This window comes from Cygnus atratus, chromosome 2 (assembly GCF_013377495.2).
Source record: "Cygnus atratus isolate AKBS03 ecotype Queensland, Australia chromosome 2, CAtr_DNAZoo_HiC_assembly, whole genome shotgun sequence".
In the NCBI taxonomy this organism is placed as follows: Eukaryota; Metazoa; Chordata; class Aves; order Anseriformes; family Anatidae; genus Cygnus; species Cygnus atratus.
Window position 1 is genome coordinate 31406797 of NC_066363.1, and position 21061 is coordinate 31427857.

Genomic DNA, 21061 nt, shown 5'->3' on the forward strand with positions numbered 1-21061 from the left:
GGAAAAAGATGTTAAAAAAAAAAAGAGATCTGAGTGACAGCCCAGGAAAGACAAAGCCTGCTGTTGTTCAGCCTCTTTCTGTCTCACTGCTGGCAGGAATTACTAGCCTGCTGTGGCTTTCCTTAGCAGACAGAGGCCAGCCAAATTACATAAAACAAAACGTTTTTGGAGTTTCCTTCTTAAATTGTTTTGATGACAAGTTCCTATTAAGAACTGTCGTGAATTCATCAGAAAGTAGATGCAACTTCCTCTGCTAACCGGGAACTGACCATCGCTGGCAACTTTTTCTCTGGCACCAAACCTTGCTGCAATAAAACCACAGCGCTACATGCCATTCCAAACACCCCAAGTGATCGTGGTGGAGGAACACAGATCTTGTCTCTTTGTGAAGCCCAGTGAAAAGATAAGAAAACATTTTGTACACTAATCCTGCAACGTGTGCACACCCTGAAGTAGCTTGCAGTTATGGGGCCTGCTGTGTTTATTCCACGGCATTACTCCACAGGGTCTGAAGAGGGGGTTTTGGAGAGTACTGGTGAACTGGGACAGTGCTTCAGTCAACCAAAACCAGCATCAGAAATTTGGTAAGGCTGTTGGGAAACGGTAGAGACGGGTTATTTCGTGTGGCTGCCCATAAGTAACAATACTTAACTCTCATACTAAGGAAACATACTGGTGTAAGCTTGTAGGAGAGTAAAACTTAACAGTACTCCAAATACCCCAGAAAAATAACCCCTTGAACGTCTTCTTTTGATTACCCAGGGGATCGGTTATCGATCACAGACCCGCGCTACCAGGAGAGGGGGGAAGGAGGCTGCAGGCGGCAGCACGACAAGATGGCCGAGGCGGTGCCGACCCCCCCGGGTGACGCCCAGCGCTGCCATTCCCCCCGCATCCCCGAGCCAGGCCCCAGACATGACAAGGGGACGCCCCGGGGGAGGTCGGCAGGGGCTGAGCCCCGAGCACCCCCCCGCTCCTCAGGGGGCGGTCGGCGCCATCCCCATCCCCTCCGCGCCCCTCATTTGCATATTTTTACCTTTGCGCCGGGGCCCGGCCAATCAGCGGGCGCCGCTCACCTGCTGGCGGCGGGGCGGGGGCGGCGCGGCCTCCCCGCAGCGCAGCTCCCCCGGACCGTACCGCACCGTGCCGGCAGCGGTACCGGTACCAGCACCGGCGCCATGGTGTGCGGGGGCTTCGCCTGCTCCAAGAACTGCCTCTGCGCCCTCAACCTGCTCTACACGGTGCGGCGCGGGGCGGGGGGCTTCGGGGGAGAGGGTTTGGCGGGGAGGGGCGCCCCGCGGGGCTGGGGAGGGCGAGGGAGGAGCCCTGCGGTGTGTGTGTGTGGGGGGGGGGGGGGGTCCCGATATCCCCGGTTGGGTTCCGCTGCCCCCGAGAAGGGAGAGGGGGCACGGCTGGAGGGAGGGGGGCGGTGTGTGTTAGGGTGAATAACTGCCCTGTGGGGGGGGGGTCCTGCCCTGGGGCAGGCACCTGCTCTTATTTCGGTAAGCCTGGGGGGCGGCGTTCCATAGACAGCAGTAATATTACCGGTTGGGGGGTGGGTTTTTTTCTTCTCCTCCTTATCCATACTCACACGAGCCAGCGCTGGGAGCAGGGCTGCGTGTAATGGCTGCCCCCGGCAGCGTGTGCCCGCCGCGGCGAGCTGCTGGCCGGTGCCTCTCTGGCGGTGCTGGCCGAGCCCCCGCCGGAGGGAAGGCAGGGAGCAGGCGGGTCTGACGCTGCTCACCCACCAAACCGTTCCCGTCACCAGTGGTTTATTAGGTCTGGCTGTAAGCCCCGCGACAGAGCGTCAGTGGGCGTAGGGGTGCCTCTGCTGAAGGCAGAGCTGTTGCTTATCACTGTGGTTGGAACAGCGGGTGACCCTAGAAAGTCGCATGGGATCCCTGCGGCACTGTGCCTTGCCCACGTTAGCCCCAGCTAACAGAGCAGGTAGGCGTCGTCTGCTTTGGCACCTGTAGTTACAGGTAACCTTCGTGTACGTAGACCAAGATGAAGGAAACTTGGAGTGCTCCACCCTGATTTCTCTTTTAAGTAAACAAAGATGTAAAGCAATATATACATATATATACGTATAGTATGACAGAAGGGTGAGAGAAATGTGGGTCTTTCTAACATAATATACACACACAAATCTCATTCCGATGTCAGATGGACAGTGCCTGTTTTTCCTGGACACCTCATTGCTCATTCTGACAAGCAAATAGTAACCAGATCTAAGGGGTCCTGGACTTCTGAGCATATTTAGCCTCAAAAGGGGTGGGTTGATCTCTGAGACTTCTGGGGTACCATTTGTAACACCTGTGCAATGTACCTGTGACCTGAATCTTGTTTTGATGTCTCTGAGTAGAATTTACTTTGTGGGCGTCACTTGGTATTCATCCGTCTCACCTGTGCATAGCATATGCTTTTGCTGAGAGGAAGGAGTGACTTTAAATTACAGTAACTGGGATATCCACCTGTTATTGTTTGTGTCGCCGATTAATGATCGGCAAATTACAAGACTAACACTTTTCAATTCTGAGTTGCAGAAAAATCATATAAGGTTTAGTTGGCCTGCTGGAGTTGATGTTGCAAAATGTGCAGGTTTCCCTGTTCCTGGGTTAGACACAAACCTGACAATGCAACAGTTGGGTTGTAATAGCACAATGAATTACAGGCTTCTCTTCTCCAAACTGGAAAAACACGTGGAAGACCACCAGAGAATGAACTTCACCCTTTTAAGCAACAGTAATTCACAGCAAGAATTGGTGAGAGGAGTAGCGGGGAGAGAGAAGCTCAGTTAGGTAACGCTTGAACATTCAGCTACATCGATGTGTCTGTATCACGTGCTTGGGGGAGTTACAGTTTGTATTAATCTTTTTTTTTTTTAAGCACTTCTAGAATATCTTGAATTTCAAAACAACAAAGTAGGATATTGGGGCTTGCTGTCTTGTTTTACTCTTATTTTCTTGTATACCAAGAAAAATACATATCCTGGCAGTAACAAATCAGTTACTGGCTTAAGGTAAGAAACCAGAAACTGACTAACCTAATTGCTCGCTTACCATTCTTTTCAGGTGATATTTGCTGATGCGTTTTGTTTTTTCTTTGGACTGAATTAATGTCCTTAGGCACAGATTCTATTTTAAAATTTATCTTCTGTGAGTAATTCTGGCATCTATGTTGAGTCTTGCTGACTTCAATATGGTTCCTTATGGGTATAGGAAGGGTAGAGAAAAATAATTGAGACTGTTGACTTAGTATGTATAAAATGAAATGCATTGCTAGAATAAAGTTTTACATGGAAGAACTGTCTGCATACAAGAATTTTTAAAGTTCTAGCTTTGGGTATCTGACCAATTTTGTCTTAGTCAATCATGTTTACGTTTTCCTGTGAATGTCAGACCAATATAAACTGTTTAAAAGGGCTGTCCATGGAGTTCAGCTAGATTCAAGGATGCATTGTAACTACAGATTTCTAATCTTCCAGGTATGAGAGAACCCTAGTTGCTGGCCTCACCGGTATTTGCTCACTTGAATCAGACAAGGATTTCCTTAGGTAGACAGTGTTCCTTTCAAGGAAGTCTTGAGTAATTCTGTTGAAGGCTGAACAGCTGATATCTTATTTCAGATCAGATTCTCAGAAAGGAAGGGGAAATTCCCAAGTCCTGGCTAGTGATGAAAGATTGAAATGGTGGCTGGGACGCAACATTAAATGTATTTAAATTAAAGGAAAAAAATACATTTCATTTGGATGGTATGTGCTGTTTTTAATGACCTGAGCAGCTACTTAGTTATTCCTGCAGCACCAAACATTAACTGTTTGTTGTCAGTATGTAAACATCTTGCCTTTGTTTTGATGAGCAGGCTTTCAGTTTTTCTTACCCGTAGAGTGGCTGTTTGATTTTAAAGTAGAACATTACCATTAAAAGTACGTGTTTTTTTTTTTTTTTAGTACTACAGGGTTCATGCCATAGGAGCATCCATGTTTCCTCATACTACTAGAAAGTACCTTATCAAAATCATCTACTTCTTATAGTGCTTTGCTCTCTGAACTTGTTTCTAGACTGCCTGTTCAGCGCCCTCCCTGTTCTTTGCATCACTATTCAAAGTATTGTACTTGAAAGTTTGTGTTTTTTTCTTCTTTGTCTATTGCTGCCTGTTCTCTGGGTGCAGTAATCACTGAAAGTGTAATTACTACATTTGTGCTGTCTGCCACCTTTGTCAAAATTGCTTTCCCTGTATTATGTAAATATATGCAAAGATGAGGACAGAAAATCCCAGATTTGGGCAGCAAGCGTTTGGCATGGTGGGGCTTGTAATAATGCTTGTGGGAGTTGCACAGTTCCCAGTGCGGAGGGGAGAGGACCTTGCGTCCCCCAGGAAGTCTGCAGGCTCCATGTCCTCTCTGCATAGAGGAGAGCTGGTGTCAGAGGCAGGGTAAACATTTGGATTTTCGTAGGGAAAGGGAATGCAGCTGTTGCTCGTGCTTTCAGGTAATTTCCTGGCTGCTACAGCGGTTATGCAGACCCAGGTACTAGCAGCCAGTAATCAGAGAAACCCAATTCCTGTCCTACAAAGCAGTTTCTTTCACAGTGGTAGAGGAACCTGTGATCTCTGAGCTCAATTCCCTTTTGGTTCGAGTAAGTTTTTCTGCTGTGAGAAGCAAGCAGCAAATAGCCTGCTGTTTGCTGTGCCTGACGCTCTCCAGTCTGTGTACAAGCGCGCAGGTTAAGTTTGCTGCAGCACCTGCCTGTCTATTGGGCTGCTCTAACTCATCGTCCTAACTGGGTACTCAGCAGATGGGGCAGGCTGCCTTGGAGCCATTTCCTTCTTTCCCAAGGACAGTGTGAAGGCAGCAGTACGAGCTGTGCTATCTGTTCTTGATGCGTAAGTCCAACAGCGGTACAGAAGCTCCCGAGTATGTGGCAGGGAAGGTCAGCGTTGGTCATGTTAATTTAGTCTGTTTGTTTTCATTGGCTTTTTTTGGAAGGCTTCTGTGCTAACACTTGAGAATGCCAAAGAGTATCTACAGTGAAATATAGTTTAAAACTTGTCAGTCCTTGGACATGTGCTCAGATGTGCCATGTGTCAGTTTGTAGCCAAAATGACAGCAGTCTGTGGTAGCAGGGTCAGAATTAAGACGTGCTGGGTCTGTAGATCAGATATGAGTGTTTGTTTTTTTTAAAAAACATCTTGTGCAGAGCGCATAGTTGTAGTTAGAAGGCCTAGGAAGGCCAGACCACCATGCTTAATGAAAGAACCGGAGAATGATAGGGTGCAGAAGGAGGAGGCTGTATGGAGCATGATATGTTTTGTTTTGTGATGTTTTCAACCATTCTAACAGTGCAGGTGGACACTTTAAAGCCTGCATAGTTTAGAGATGCCCATTGAATGCCCTGAAGTAGTCTTGGAGCTTAAATCGTTAATTTCTACTGATGTTTTCAGGTTGAGGGAGAAATGTGTGTGGAAGAAGGATCTGTGGGATCACTGGGCTTCCTGAAAATATTTTCCATTTAAAAAAAAAAAAGGGGGGGGGGGGGGCAAGCAAAAGTAAGCATCTTTGAAGATAACTGTTCCCATTATACAGCAGAAAGCTTGCATTTCCAAAAACCATGGAGTACAAAACAGGGGTTAAATCTCACTGCTGGTTTAACCTTACAGAAGCTTGTTACATGGTCAGCAACAATTTGTTCCTAATTATTGGCCAACAACATAAAGAACTCTGAACTGGGCCATCAAACCTAAGGAGCTGGCTTCTATGATAAGAGACAGGAATGCTGCCTTTCACATAAATTGCTCATTCCACATGATTTCTTCCAAGGCTGTTCAGTAACCAGAATACCGATTGTTCCTCATGTAAATAAAACAACTATTGTAATTGTGAAAGGTTCTGCTTTGTGATGGAAATCCTCTGGAGGTGCCCAGAGCTTTACCGCTCAACCTTAACCTTGCTTTCAGTAAAGCTGAAGAAATACTGTGAGGTAAAGTTGCTTATGGGTTGGATAGCTTGCAGGCATGATAAAAATCAATTTCACTTAGTTGTAGCTTGCTAAAGATGCACCAGCACATACTGCTTGTTGTATTAACACGTTTTTAGATGAAGTGCTGGGGACCAGAAGAATTGTCTTCCAGATTCTCTGGGGATGTGAAGAAATGATTGACCAAGTTAAAGGGCAGAGTGGTAGAAATCTTTGACTTCAAAATATATACCACTTCAGGTTTAAATTTTAAAGCCCCCTTAAAAGAAGTGTTATGATTATGAATTTGTATAGAGAGAGAGGGGTTAGGGAGGATGCGTTTCATCATGTGTGCAATCCCTCTGATTTTAGTTCCTGTTCCTTATCCAGTCTGACAGCTCTTCTGTAAATATTTCCTTTGCTGATAGTGGTGTGAATGCTTTATAGTCTCTTTATGTAGGAATGGCGAGGCCATATTTCTTGAAATTTAACTTACAAAACGTAGTTTTTACTAATTCTGTTTTGGTCTGAGGCTACAAAGAAACACTGAGAACACTAAATTCTGTGTGACTTGCTTCCCAGCAAGCAGTTGAAGGTAGTTGAAATGCTGAAAAGATGCTAGTCAGTGAAAATAGCAGATTTGCTTATGGCATGCTATTGAGGGAAGGAGGAACTGGTATGGGCATTTGAATTGTTTGTCAGTGGTGGTGTCTAGTGAAATCATTTCTGTGTCTTGGTTTCTTTTCGTAACATAGAATTTAAGCTTGTGGATAAATACACGGGGTAAGTGTGAAGGGAAATGCATTTATCTGGTGCAGTAGTGTCGCAAATAAGCAACCTTGTGCACAGGAAAACTTGGATTTAAAGACTATAGAAAATTAAGGCAATTTGTTTTCCTTTTTACTTTTAGATGAGTTAAAAGAGTAATTTATGCAGTAATAAGGGAAAAGAAAACCAGACAGGTACTATAAAGGCTAATGCTTTATTCATGTTAACAGTAAGTTAACTGGAGAGTGGGACAAGCAAACTTGTGATGACTTCAGCTTCTGTCACAAAGAAATTCTACTTTGTCTATAAATTGTTATTTTGAAACATCTCTGAAATTCAAGTGTGTGTGTAATGGACACGTTTAAAAAATGCACACATAAAAGTATAATGGAAATGCTTCAAGTGGAGTCTGATTCATTCCACTGATCTTGAACATACAGTCCCCAAAATCTTTCCTACAGAGATGCTGACATGGGAGTAATGTTTTCTCTAATGGCAATATGCTTGATATTCTTACTTTTTTTCAGATTCCGTAGAAAAAGTACTTGACCTCATAGTGAAAACTACTGTTCTTCTCTTGGGACTTGTGCTGCCTGTAGGTTTGTTCCAGGAAAGCATTTATTTAATTTCAAATCCATGAGTTTATATATTGGGTTATGCTAAGCCTCTGTTTGTGTGTGTGTTTTTAGAAAAGGTTGCTGGAGTTTGTACTGATGAAGATAGTAGTAAACAAGGGTGTATTGGGTTTACGTGGCAGGGGGGCTGCAGGGGTGGCCTTTGTGAGCAGAGCCCAGCAGCTGCCCCATGTCAGGTCAGGGCCAGCTCCAGCCGGCTCCAAAAGGGACCTGCTGTTGGCCAGAGGTGAGCCAGGGAGCAACACTGGTTGGACCTCTGGGAAAGCAGATCTAAGGAAGGGGGTGGAAAAAACCAACTGCTGTGCAACAGCAACTGAGAGAGCGAGGAGTGAGAAGCAGCCCTGCAGCCCCCAAGGTCAGTGCAGCAGGAGGGCAGGAGGCGCTCCAGGCACGCAGCAGCAGTTCCCCTGCAGCCTGTGGAGAGGCCCCTGGTGGAGCAGGCTGTCCCCCTGCAGCCCATGGGTCCCACATGGAGCAGATCTCCACGCTGCAGCCCATGGAGGAGCCCCCGGTGGAGCAGGTGGATGTGGCCTGGAGGAGGCTGCGGCCCATGGAGAGCCCCCGCAGGAGCAGGCCCCGGGCCGGAGCTGCAGCCCATGGAGAGGAGCCCACGCAGGAGCAGGGGGTCCGGGGGGAGCTGCTGCCCGTGGGGGACCCGTGCTGGAGCAGTTTGCTCCTGGGAGATGGACCCCGTGGTACAGAGCCATGTGGGAACAGTTCTTGAAGAGCTGCTGCCTGTGGGCAGCCCCCAGTTGGGGAAGGCCGGCATCCCGTGGGAGGGACCCCACGGGGAGCAGGGGCAGAGAGTGACCGTGAGGGAGCGGTGGAGATGAAGTGTTGGGGACTGACCGCAGCCCCCATTCCCTTGGAGGGAGGCCATAGAAGAGGGTGGACGGGGGATAAGGTATTTTTAGGTTTCTCACTGCTCAAGCTTGGTAGTAATAGGCAACAAATTACATTAATCTCCCTATGCGGAGTCTGTTTTGCTTGTGACAATAATCGCTGAGTGATCTCCCTGTCCTTATCGCATCGTATTTTCTCCCCCTTTCCCTTTGGGGAATGGGAGTGAGAGAGTGGTTGTGGTAGAGCTCAGCTGCCTGGCAGGGTAAAACCACCACAGAGGGTTTTAAATTTACATTACTGGCTGTTGTTTTCCCATATGCACACGCTTCCCGGGGCTCTGTCTTGCTTTTCTGGTTTGTGGATAGTATGTGCTTGTAGTATCGTTCCGTGAGACAACTTGGTGTAGTTTGAGACTGTAATAAATCCTTTTGCTCTTAAGTGAATGGGACCTTTTAAATCACTGTGTAAGTACTTCTGAAGAATCATTCATTGCTCTTTTATTGAGAACTGTTTGTAAGAAGGTGTTTTGCTGTTGCATGGCCTAGGAGATTGTGGTATTTAATGAGGCAGGTGGTTCAGCAGAGTCCTTGGTCAGTGCTAAACCTGTCCCCCATCCTGGTAAAACTTGTTTTTTTTGGTGCGGGGAGTGGCAAAGTTTCCATGGTGGAACTGCTGGCAGTGGTGGTTGGAGGGGACTTTGGGGCCCACCTGTCTGGGCTTCTGCTCTGGGCAGGATTATGAGCGACACTAGGTTGCCCCCTGTGGCTTTGTCTACTTCAGTCTTGAACACCTCAGAGAACAGAGGTTCCATCATCTTTTTGAGTGCAGCACCAAACCACCTTGCAGATTTTTTTTTTTTTATGTCCAGAATCTTCCAAGCCATTGCTTGTGGCTGTTGCCCTTGTTTTGCTGCCTGTCAGTACTGAGAAGTGTTTGCCTCCATTGTTTTCATAACGCTCCTTCATTTTCAGCTGCTATTTGATTATTACTGACTAAACAAACCCAGCTCTGTCACCTGATTCTCAAACATCGTCCTCAAAGCTCCAGGCCATTTGGAGACCCTTTCCAGCTTCTCATATTCTTTTTTGACTTGGGGGATTTGAAATAGGACACAGTACTTGAGCTTGCAGCCTCTCCAGCATTGAGTTTCCTTTGATTGTCCTCCTCTTGGCTTTCCCTTCACAGTGAGAGCAGACTTCGGCTCGTATTCCACTTGGCAATCTGTGTGATCCCCAGGTCGATCTCGGAAGGCTGTTGTTCAGTCAGTCTGTTCCCAGGCTGCAGTGACGTAACCCAGGTGCACAGTTCTGCGCTTTGTGAGGTTTTTGTTGGCTCACTGCTAAAGTTCATCAAGGTCTGAGCGGAACCTCTAGTATTTGGAGAGTCAGTCCCTCTTTCTTGTTTAGTATCATCCATGGACGTTTAAAGGATTTGTTCTATTCCATCACCTAGGTTGTGGGTGAAGATGCTGAAGAATGTTGGCCCCTGTATCAACCTCCTTCCCAGCTACCAGCAGGATGCAGAACCATCCCTTACTACCCTTTAAGCTCAGCCATCCAGCCAGGTTTCATTCAATCTAACAGTCCAGTTCTCCAACCCATGTTTTTTCAGTTTAGTAATGAGAATACTGTGGGAAAACAGATCTGTCCTATTCACTAGAAACTAGGCTGTGATTTGATATGTTTTTGGTAGATTTATCAAGTAAACATTTGAAGCACCAGTAAGTAAGGCTAGCTTTACATAATGTAAAATTTATGTAGAGAAAATAGTTTCACTTGTACTTCAGTCTTCCAAGGATGACGTTATTTTCTTGGGGGGGTGGAGCGGCTTGCTGCTGTGAAATGTACTGTCAGTAAAATAAAACATGACATTTGGAAGATCTGTAGAGTCCTTTTTTTCTTTATTTAGCAGAAATAGATGAGTTTTTAAATAAATAAATAAAGCTGGTACCTTTAGAATGTACGTATTATTTATTTAAAAGTAGTTAGGGACACTAATTCTTTCAACTGTTTTATTTCGAAGTCATAGTAGGTTCACTTTTAGAAATATTACATCTAAATTCTTTGTTTCAAAACACCTGAATATACGTTGTTGAGTAGTAATTCCTAGCAGCTAAACAGTTGTTTAACCTAAGAATCTTGCTTTGTTTTACAGAATTGTAAAAACTCTTCCCAAAACAGCTTAAGTTCTTTTTCCTGTTTGTAGTAGTATGTGTTTACTTTAGTTTTTCACATTATGGCGCTATAAAACTGCATATATATCTGCCTTTATTGCTTAACGGAATGAACACTAACAGGGAAAAATGCCTTTATTCTTTGGAGGGAGGGGACAAAAGAGTTGAAAAGCTTAGTTTACTAGACAAGGAGTTTGTTTCTTGGAGACGTACATCTGAGCAATTAATTACATCTTCAGTCTGGATCTGTAGCTGCTGAATGGCATGTCTGACGCTTCCTGACAGCCACCTGTCGACCTGGTAATAAGAAACCAGAAGGGATGATTCCCAGTGTCAAACCACAACTGAAAACGAAGGAATAACAGCAATTTCATCTTTCAACACGCAGAAGAGGCACAAGCTTAATCCTAAGTCCATTTTGAGAATGGTTTGTAAGCCTTCAGTTTCCATTTCAGTTTTGAAATACACAATTTTCCACACTTTCAAGTGGCTGAAATTGAAGGAGTCTGGAGTGGCTTTGGTCCAAATCATATATCTGACTGATACTGGATGAAGCATTCTCACATCGCTTGCCAGCCGGAGCCCACTAATATAGACCTGTGATTGTAATGAATTTCCAGATGTTTTGAAGAATTAGACAATGGTCAGCTTCATAAAGGAAGAGAAAACTTCTCTTTTCTTTTTTTTGGTCAAAGCTGGCCACCAGATTTTTGAACGTTTGAGATTGAACAACAGGTTTAAGAGTCTAGAAGAGTATTTTTTTTTCCTTTTTTTTTTTTTTTTTACCATCTACTGAAAATCATAGCAGTTCCAGATTCAGTATGTGGCTCTTACTGCCACAAATGCTTTTTGGGCCAGGGGGTCACAGTAATAACTTCTAGTATCATACACGTTTGTTTCATGTACATGTCCTTGGAGCAATGGAAGCTGAGGCAATTAACCAGCAGCAAGAAGTAAGTAGTACGCTGCAGATCACACACCACATATATCTAAGAATGTTTTAAGCACAGATTTCGTTTAGATGTCCCGTTTTTGATTTTGATCCTTTTAAGAATAAGTTGATTTCATCTAATTGTTTTAGAATTTTTAAGAAATAACTGAGCAAAGATCTGGACACTTACGTAGTAAAATAAATCTTCTCTGTGGTACGAGGCAATGAAATAAAGTGAATGAGCATAGATCAGAACAGGAGGATCTTGCACTTAGCTGTCTGATAGCAAGGCTAATTTTTAACTAGCGGTATTAGGAAGTTTATAGCCTTACGCAGCATACGTTCAGAAAATCTGTCTGTGGCAGAGCCAAGGCGCTTTTATTGTTATTTTCTTATTTTTCACTTCTCTGTAATTTAGATTCTTGACATCTTGGCCCAGTGTTTTGATTTTCACTAAACACGATGATTAAGGTTTTTTGTTTAAGAGAAACAAATACGTGAATTAATCCTGAAACTCTACTGGTATTGAACAACTCCTTGCACTGTTATATTGCTCTTCTGTCTCTTCATGTTGTGAACGGAAGGTGTAGGGATGACAAATACTCTCCTTTTCTTCTTGCAGACTGATTAAATTTCTCCTGAGGATTACTGGCTTTTTGTAAAAACTTTTTTGAGATGTTTCTGTCTGAACACAAGTTAGGGGAAACTCCCACTGTGTTTTGATTTTGCTGAGCATCACAAGTTGTTCTACTAGCTTTCTTGATGTTCTCTTAGATTTCCTTGTCTCAAAAGCAGCATTATATCAGCCAGTCTTCTAAAAGATACTTTAGTTGAAAAAATATACTCTCATAGAATCATGTTTAGTATTAAAACCAAGAAAAATGCCCTGCTTTAGGGTTAATATACTGAAAGGATGGTTAAGCTGGAAATTTACTTTTTTTTTTAAACCCCTCTGGTAAGTAGTAAAATGTCATGATACATCTTGTTTGAACAAAAAATAATGAGCAAGTCTAAGTGCTGCTCTATATTTGTTGTTGAATAAAGCCGCATAGTTGGACTAGACTGAGCGCATACTGCTTTTTATAATGATACAGCTTCTGGGTATTTTTTGGTGAGGTCAGGCTTTTGGAAAGTTGAAATTTGCATGTCGAATTGATGTTATTTAATGGAGAATGTATGTTATTTAATGGAGAATGTAATAGGCGATATGTGACGCATAGGTCTAACTGTTTCAGATGAGTGTTAGGCATCTGGCTTGCTTTGACTGCTGCTTCTCTCCTGTTGTAACTCGTTGCAGATTTCTCTGCAGCTTTTCATGTTGGAAATTTTTGTTTTTCTATGTTTTTGGCCTGGAAACAGGAAAGGCTGGAGCTTCCTGCCCACATAAACAATGAATTCTAGCAAACTAACTGGGACAGATTCTGCTTGCTTTCCCTGAATACCATCTTTAAAAGGAAGGAAACAGCATAGGAGCGCTTTGGGCATTGAAGTAGGATTGACCTCATAGTAGAGCTAATTTCCTGATGAAATACATAGCGGAGACAGGACACCTTAATTGTTTCGCTGTATGCAGTCCTTGAGATTCAATATTTTTGTATGACCTTTTTAACTCTTGTGTTATATCATGTACTACATAGAATCTTCTCTAATGATTTCATACAACTATTTCTGATTACGGTAAGTTTTGGCAAAGTGCAGTTTTTTACATGTTCAGAGCTGTGGAGCTATATTCTATAAATATGCTGTGTTACAGAAAACATCTGGAAGCGTCATTCTTCCATTCTGTAAATTAAAGCTGATGATTTCTGTCTTGTTTTGTCAATTCTGTTATAATCCACACCAATTCAGTGTTTCTAGTCAATTACAGTTATGCAACATGGCTTGAGTTGTAGGTACACTGAGTTACGACAGTTTCTCCATAACAGTGTTGAGGAATATGTGTGTCTTAAAACATCTGATAAAGTCATTCCAGGATGAAGTGGGGAATTGGCTTGTTTAGCATTGTGCTGTTTCTCTTTGAACTGGAAAGAATTGTACGTTTCTGATAACAACCTTAACGTAAGGAGTGTAGCTGTGTGTTGGTTGAGTCTCTTTTAACATGCAGACTAACTCTGTTTTCTCTTCCCTCCAGCTGGTAAGCCTGCTGCTGATTGGAATTGCAGCATGGGGAATTGGCTTCGGCCTCATCTCTAGTTTCAGAGTTGTCGGAGTGGCAATTGCAGTAGGCATCTTCCTCTTCCTCATTGCCCTAGTCGGATTGATTGGTGCAGTGAAACATCATCAAGTATTGCTGTTCTTTGTATCCTTCCTGTGTGTTAAGTGCATAGATCACAGCTTGATTCAAGCTATGTAAACAACCTGCTCTGTGGGCTGACACTTGTGGAAGGTGCTTCAGAAGCAGAACAAGGCTGTGAATTTCTGTTTTGGTCAGGTGCAGAGTAAATTAAACATCATTCCCACTTTATTCCAGTTTCCTTGTTCTGCCCTTGTTTTCACTTTGAAGACAGAACTATTCCCTCCTTCTCTTTTTAAAAATTAAAATATTTCAGCTTTTTGAGAAGATTTTATGGTGTGCCACTGTGTTACATGTTACAAGCCCTTCTTGCTGTGCCCTCAACCCTCTAGCAAGCTGGAGTGTGTGAACTACTAATGTTTAGCAATGGAGGGAGGAAGATACTTTCAGACAGTAAACCGGCCGTAGCTGGCAGAGGAATGCGTTGTTACCCATACATGCTGCCAATAAGCACTTTCTTTCATACTTAGTCTTTAATTGTGAACCCAGATTTGAAATAAGCACAGGCCTTCTCAGTGTGCTGTGCTGTCCCTTTGTGTGTACTGACACCGTGTAAGCCGTCTGTGGTGCTACCTTGCATAACAAAATTGATCTGTTTGGATGAGAGATTAATCAGATAAAATTCTTATTTTTCTGGTTGTGGTCTGTGAATAAATAGTGATGTCTGCGTCACACACAATTTAATTACATGAGGTAAGTTTTTTGCCTTGCAACACGGCAGCCAAATTGAGAATCCAGTGCATGACTTTCAAAACGTGAACAAATAAAACTTGTTCTTTTTTGGTTTATACTGTTTTCAGACGCATCAGTGCAAAATTGTGTTCCAAAAGCAGCTCTCAGTTTTTATAATCTATCTTAAAGTTACCTTTTTAATTAATTACAGTGTGATGTCATTGAACAAAGAAAAAAAAAATGTAATATCTGGAGAAGTATTTTATTTATTACTGTAACTGAAGTACCTTAAAATGGCAACTTCAGTCTGTAAAGATAAAGGAATCAACTTCTCTCTTAACTTTCATTATTTCTTTGTTCATGTTGTCTTCCTAAACAAGAAATACTAAACCCAGAAATACAAGCTGAGAATACTAGTAGCCAAAAAAGAGAGAACATATGGTGATTGAGTTCTGGGGACATTATTTGTGTTATCTCTTCCACATCTAGGTAGAATTTTTCTGTAGTCCTTTTGTTTCAAAAGACCTGTTTTTATCCAATGAAATAAGGCATGCCATTAGTCATTTGTGTTCTATAAACAAAATTAATTTGAGAGACTGTCTTTAACTACCACTTCCAGTACATGATTATCCTTTTGCTAGTCTTTATTGTCCAGTTTTCTGTCTCCTGTGCCTGTTTGGCACTAAACAAGGAACAGCAGGTAAGAAATGTTTCCTGACTTCTCAGTTAATCTATAGCATATTATTATTTTTATTTCATATAAATACATGTATGCATATGTGTGTGTTATATCTATCTATACAGATGTATGTAGTCTTCCACCAAATGTGGAGTGCATGTTTTAAGAAAATCTGGTTTCAAAAATGCCCTTCAGCTGTCTTTTTTTATTTTTAATTGTTTTGTTTTTAAGGTGCCCATCTAGGTTTATGTTCACAATTATAGCAGCATGGTGTCTTGATTATATCATGGGTTCAGCAGTTCCAGATAAGCTGATGAAATCTACGGTAATCATAATGTAAAGGTGATAAATCCACTGAATTGTTCTTGTGTAACTGAAAAGGTTATGACTACATTAGGTACAGTGGTGACTGACCCATAAGTGGAAAAGTAAGGCAAGCATCTATGGCGTATGGAGAATAATTCTTACTGCATAAGTAGGAGGCAAGGGTATAGTGACTAAATGATCAGCTTCTACATCTAAGTGCAGTTTGTTTAAAACCTGAGCAATCATGCTTAGATTAGTCATGTGTTCTATTACTCGCGCTCTTGTTAGGTTTAGGAAAAGGATTGGAAGAAAATGACTTATGACCATAAACGTGCTGCTGCTAAGTGCTGCAATCTCATTTGCTATCCAGACTGTTTGAACATTGAAGTCATTCTTTAATATGTTATTCTGTTAGACTTTGGGATCTGAAGGTTTTAGTTGTTAAGGGCTATATAATTGGTGGAGCAAAGCTAGGTAAGCAACGGATTCTGTTATTTGGATGTTCCTGCTCAATGAGAAGCTATCAGATAAGGTTTCTGTTTGAGTTGTCTTTGGGGAGTCAACCATTGTGTTGACTATTATGAAGGAAGCAAAAATAATCACCTACTTTGCCTCGTATATTGGTTTCCATTGATATATAAAACAGATCAATTAATATGTATTTGCTTATGCCTTGTAGAGTCAACTTCTAGAGGTGGGATGGAATAATACTAACAGCGCAAGAACAGATATTGAGAGAAATCTGAATTGTTGTGGATTCAGAGTCTTTGATCCGAATGAAACCTGCTCCTCTGTAAGTTTATTTTGAAGTGTAAAAAGACCTCAACATTCTCTCGTATTTGTTCAATAACGTGTAATTGCTTTCATAGTTGAAGAAAGCAGAGGTTTTTAACAAATCTGTAAGTTAGTTGTTATGATGATACTAAGGTCCTTATTTAACTTACTGGAAACCTTACAGAGCACTCTTTAAGTGCAGAGCACTCTTTAAAGGTTGTATTTGTGTACTTGCATTTTTGGAGTCTTATAACTCCTAAAGCTTTGTTCGTGGCTTGTAGTCTTCTATAGAGCTAACTGGAAGCTTTCAATCAATGAAGCATCATCAGAAAATGGAGTGCAATTCTCCATTTGTATCTGTTACAGAATTGCTTTAGAAGTCACCAGTGTCAACCATGTGCACCGATAATAGAAGAGTATTCTGAAATGGTGCTCAGATTTGTTGGAGGCATAGGACTCTTTTTCAGTTTCACAGAGGTAAGTAGGTTAGAAAATAGTGCTTTTATTTTTATTTTTTTTGCCTGTAATTGTTTCACAAAACAAAGCTTTAAGTTTTAGGGGGTTTGTTACAGGAACTTGCCATATTGTCAAACCTAATTAGGTCAAAGCTTTTCATGCTATCAGCTTGTTTAAGTCTGCCAAAAGTAGGGCTTGTCTTTATTCAACACTTGGAGTATTTATGACTTTCTGTTATTTAGACTACAAGCTTACTATGTAGCACATTAAAATGTGGTGTTATAAAACCTAGATTTTGCAAAAAGTTGGCTGTTCAGGTTTACTGTTATCCAAAGTAATAAAGATGTGCTGTTGCTTTTAGCTTATTTCCATATTCTCCCTGCTCCCTCCATCTTTCTGTGCTCCTTTGTTTGTTTGTTTTGGAGGATTTTTTTTTTTGTGCCTCCTGTAGTGCAGAGAGACAGTACCATGATAAATGAACTGTATTTTAAGCATTATGGTGTGTTTTCATTTTTTCTTTTTTTTTTTTTTTTTAAGTCTTTGGCTCTTTGCTTTGGTATCCAGATGGTTCATATACTTGCTTTATCAATCAGTGAATAAAAATCCTCGGAGCAGATCTTTCATGACTCCACAGTACGGCATATTAAAATGATGCTCCTGTTGTGCAGTGCAGTTTTCAGGCTGTTTGTAGATATTGCCGCAGCAAGGGGATATAGCAACTTAAGCAGAATTACTCTGACTTCTGCCCTCAATTTCTGTATTAAAAATGTGAAGTTGCAGTATGGGGGTGTGCGTGTGTGTGTTTATGCAGAATTTGAAAATGTACTGGAATATAGCCCTATTCTTAAGCAGTAGCTGACGAAATGAAACAATTTGTAGGATATTTTATTTATCATTATCCTGAAAACAGGCTTATGAATATTTATCCTCTGGGGGGGGAGGATAGCTCTAGATACTGTGATACTAGATATCCTCTGATAAATATTTTGCTTAGCATTGTGGATACAGTTTTGCCCTTATTTTCTTCTCTCTATTGCTAGATAAGAATTATTTCTGAGAAGGTGCATTCTTTTTTAAATTACGGTAGTTGGTCTGGGGCTGTGCAATTTCAGCAACAGTGTAATATTCTACACTCATATACTATAAATTCGTTATCAGGGTTTTATGTTTAAAACAAATTTAGTAAAACTGATGGAAGATGAGGGTGGAAACCCTCTGCTTAATAATATCGTCGTTTTTTTTTTTCCTTTCAGATCCTGGGAGTCTGGCTGACCTATAGGTACAGGAACCAAAAGGATCCCCGTGCAAACCCCAGTGCATTTCTTTGATAAGTTTATAAAAGACTGAATCTTCTCTCTGCACCCTCTACTTCAAAATACTAGACCCATAGTTTGACACTTCCCTGTAATAAGCATTCTCCATGTACCCAAAAGAAAACCTTTTCCATAAGAAGTTTGCGGTTTTTATCTTTAAATTCCCACTGTTTTTCTTAAAAATCTCTATTTTGAAGTAGATCGGAGTATTCAGTAGCTGGGCAGAGTCAGAATAATTCTGTTCTGACTTCAGTAGTTGGTGTGGTGAACTCTGTTCAGTGAGTTTTGTAGCACTACTGGCTTCTCTGCTGTCCAAAAAACCAGAAAGTATTTTCTGCTGTATTCACTGATTACAAAAATTCACCTAATTTCTCATTAAAATGATAAAAATTACGTGGTGGGTGTGTTAAGCTGTATGATTTTAAGATTTATGATGAGTTCTAGTCAACTTTTTTGTCTTAGTAATGTTCTCCCATTATTCTGCTTTTATTTTTTGAAAAGGTAAAGGTGTTATCTTCTGTAATGCGTCTAAGTGTGTATTAACTGACTACTGTAGTCTTCACCCCTTCCCTACTCTGTTTATTTTGTTTTTTTTTGGGGGGGCAGATTTAGAGGGTATTTTGAGAATTAAAGAATAAAGAAGTACTTTTATGGGTATCTTCACTATGAGAACTATGAATGAAGAAAACCAGAAGATGTAATCTGCAGCTAATTAACCTGAGCCTTTTTTTCTTTTGACAACTGAATGAAACTTGGTATTTGTACAACATAAGCATTGATAGTGGTCTGTCATCTTGTTTATGTAGGAAACTTGACTTGGTGTTCAGAAAGCTGTATAAATATTTTTGCAGATGGTATAAAACTATAGTTGTACTCAGTCAGCAGTATATATTCCTCTGTCATCCAGCTTCAAGTCTTGATTTGATAAGAGAATAGTGGGGAGGAGAAAAAAAGTGGTGTTTTCCAATAGTTTGTTTTTTAAAAAAAAAAAAAAAAAAGGATTAAGTTAGAATGGTACATCATCCACGTGCTGAGTGTTGTGTAAGCTGAAGGAGAGCACGGTCCCTGGTCCAATCTCCAACACAAGTGATACATGAGCTGGAAGATCTAAGCAGCAGAGGTGTGCACGTTCCATTTGTTTCTAATCACAATGAATTGCAGACCTGTACCTTTTCTTCATTAAATTGCTGCTTCTAGCATGGTGTAGGCAGCTTCTGTAGACTGAAAGACAGCTCTGCAGGAAGAAAAAGGGAAGTGTATTAAGGTCATCTGCCAAGGCGCACACAGTATCTGAGTGCGGTGGATGGGCAGTCAATGAGCGCGAATGAAAGAAGGTTCTTATAGGGGTCTCCCTTTGCTAGGCAGATGCCTTCTTGCTTTCACAAAGAAGGCAGAAACAAGTTGAAATACCTGCTTATCAGAACGCTTTCAGACTTCATGTGCCCAGTGCTTCTCAAGAAGGAATTGTCTCGAGGTTTCAAGGGAAAATGCTGAACCTGAACACGGAGAGGACTATGAGGAGCTTAAGACAGCTTCTTGTCAGATAATTCCTCAACATCTGCTAGCAGCGCCATCTCCTGGTGTTGGATCTGTGAATTCCTGCTTCGAATGTCTGGAAGTACTGCTTTCTGCTTCAAGCACATGCTGAACCCATGTACTGAAGGAGATGGGACCTTAAGAGCCTTCAGACTGTTACTGAGATATAATTTAAATATGCACAGCCTCTTTTTTATTTTCTTCCAAGTGCTGTCCTGTTAAAGGGTACTTGCCCTGCCATCCTCAATACATGTCAAGAGGACAGTGATGATCTCAAAGCTGTCCTTAGCAACAGCTAATTTTCCTAGTCTAGATGGGCTTTGTATTCTGTGCATTCAGGTCATAAATCAGAGGAAGAGAATTAAGGAGAAGGTTTCTGAATGTTAAAATAACACTGTATCATTGCTTCAACCTTGAAATTTTTCTTCATTGTATTTAGAGCTTGGTTTGGGGTGGTTCTAGTTTCATGATTATAGTAGGTGATACTGGAGTGTGTACAGGTGCGTTACTGAAGAAATACTGAAAATGTTACTACTTTAGAAACTGTCACGCCTCAGAACACTTAGGGTGAATTTAAGTGTTCAAAAGACAGATCAGTGGAGCATAAGGTTTGATTAAAATTTTTCTATTGTATTAATAATACTTTGTCTAAGATTGTTTTTTGTTTATTTGTTTGCTTTTAAAATCAACTACGAACCTTGAAATTCACATCAAAGATACAGATTCACTTTCAGAATCTGATTCTTAAGAGGGGACAGTAAAATGCATTTTTTAAAAAAAACATACCACATACACCATCTGACCACTTTCATGTGAAGATAACTGTTTATTACGAAAAGAAAAAGCTTGCATATCTTGAATTGTTACCTGTAAAATGTACCTTAAAATCTGTAGCTGATAAGAGAATAGGACCTTACAAGACTATACATGACCTTGCATTGTTATTTTAGTCATAATTATTTAAAGATTTTTGAAGTATAATGGAATTGCAGAAACCCCATTCATCCAGTGCACTTCAAGTTACTGAGCATATACATTTCAGAAATGATTTCTCCAGGTTTTCAGACGAAACTATAAGAATTTTTATAAGTTACTTGGCTTGGTGCCTCTAAGTAATTGGTGTTTAGAGGAGGGAACGAAAAGAGCAGAATTAAGTAAACCATTTCTGTATTCTTGAAAAACTGGCTAAGGTGAAAAGCAAATTACAGAAGTATAGCATTGAGTGCAAAAAAAAGTTTCAAATTCGAAAGTGATTTTTTTTTGTGTACTCGCAGGCTTAACTAAGAGTACCCCTAGACTTGCAGAATATGCCATACTGTAGGTGCACTGTTGAGTCAAGCAGACAAAGATGATTCTGATAACCAGTTGTTCCTGCCTTCATCAGTGCTGTCCTTCTGCTCATTAGTGTAAAAACTTTTGTTTGTTTTTTAATTTGTGTGTGGCCGATAGCTGCTTCTAGAGAATATTTCTGCCTCACCTGCCACATTTTCCGCCACTTTCTTCTGCTTGGGAAGAAAAGGAGAGACCTTTCTGTAGCAAAGAATTTCCTCATCACAACTAAAGGATGCTGCAATAGAAGGGAACATCTTACTGAACTGCTGAAGGGATGCTGAATCATAGAAGGGCTTGGGTGGGATGGGACCTTAAGGATCACCCAGTTCCTCCTCCTCCATGTGCAGGGATGCCACCCACTAGATCAGGTTGCCCAGGTCCTCGTCCAGCCTG

At 41.5% G+C, this 21061-nt stretch overlaps 1 protein-coding gene across 1 annotated transcript; it reads left to right on the top strand.

Moving 5' to 3' along the window:
* The first annotated feature begins 1178 nt into the window (after nucleotides 1-1178).
* TSPAN13 (tetraspanin 13) lies at nucleotides 1179-18277 on the top strand. The gene is made up of 6 exons (XM_035562491.2): nucleotides 1179-1241; nucleotides 13439-13606; nucleotides 14892-14972; nucleotides 15937-16050; nucleotides 16398-16508; nucleotides 17741-18277. Exons 1-6 carry the CDS (start codon nucleotides 1179-1181, stop codon nucleotides 17813-17815), a joined length of 612 nt encoding a protein of 203 aa, XP_035418384.1. The 3' UTR covers nucleotides 17816-18277.
* Nucleotides 18278-21061: the final 2784 nt, after the last annotated feature.

Excerpts from the sequence above, each read along its gene's own strand:
- TSPAN13 (XM_035562491.2), top strand. The coding sequence starts at position 1,179 with ATGGTGTGCGGGGGCTTCGCCTGCTCCAAGAACTGCCTCTGCGCCCTC. Across the intron at positions 13,607-14,891 it reads ATCAAGTATTGCTGTTCTTT|TACATGATTATCCTTTTGCT; the intron begins GTATCCTTCCTG and ends TACCACTTCCAG. Across the intron at positions 16,509-17,740 it reads TCTTTTTCAGTTTCACAGAG|ATCCTGGGAGTCTGGCTGAC; the intron begins GTAAGTAGGTTA and ends TTTTCCTTTCAG.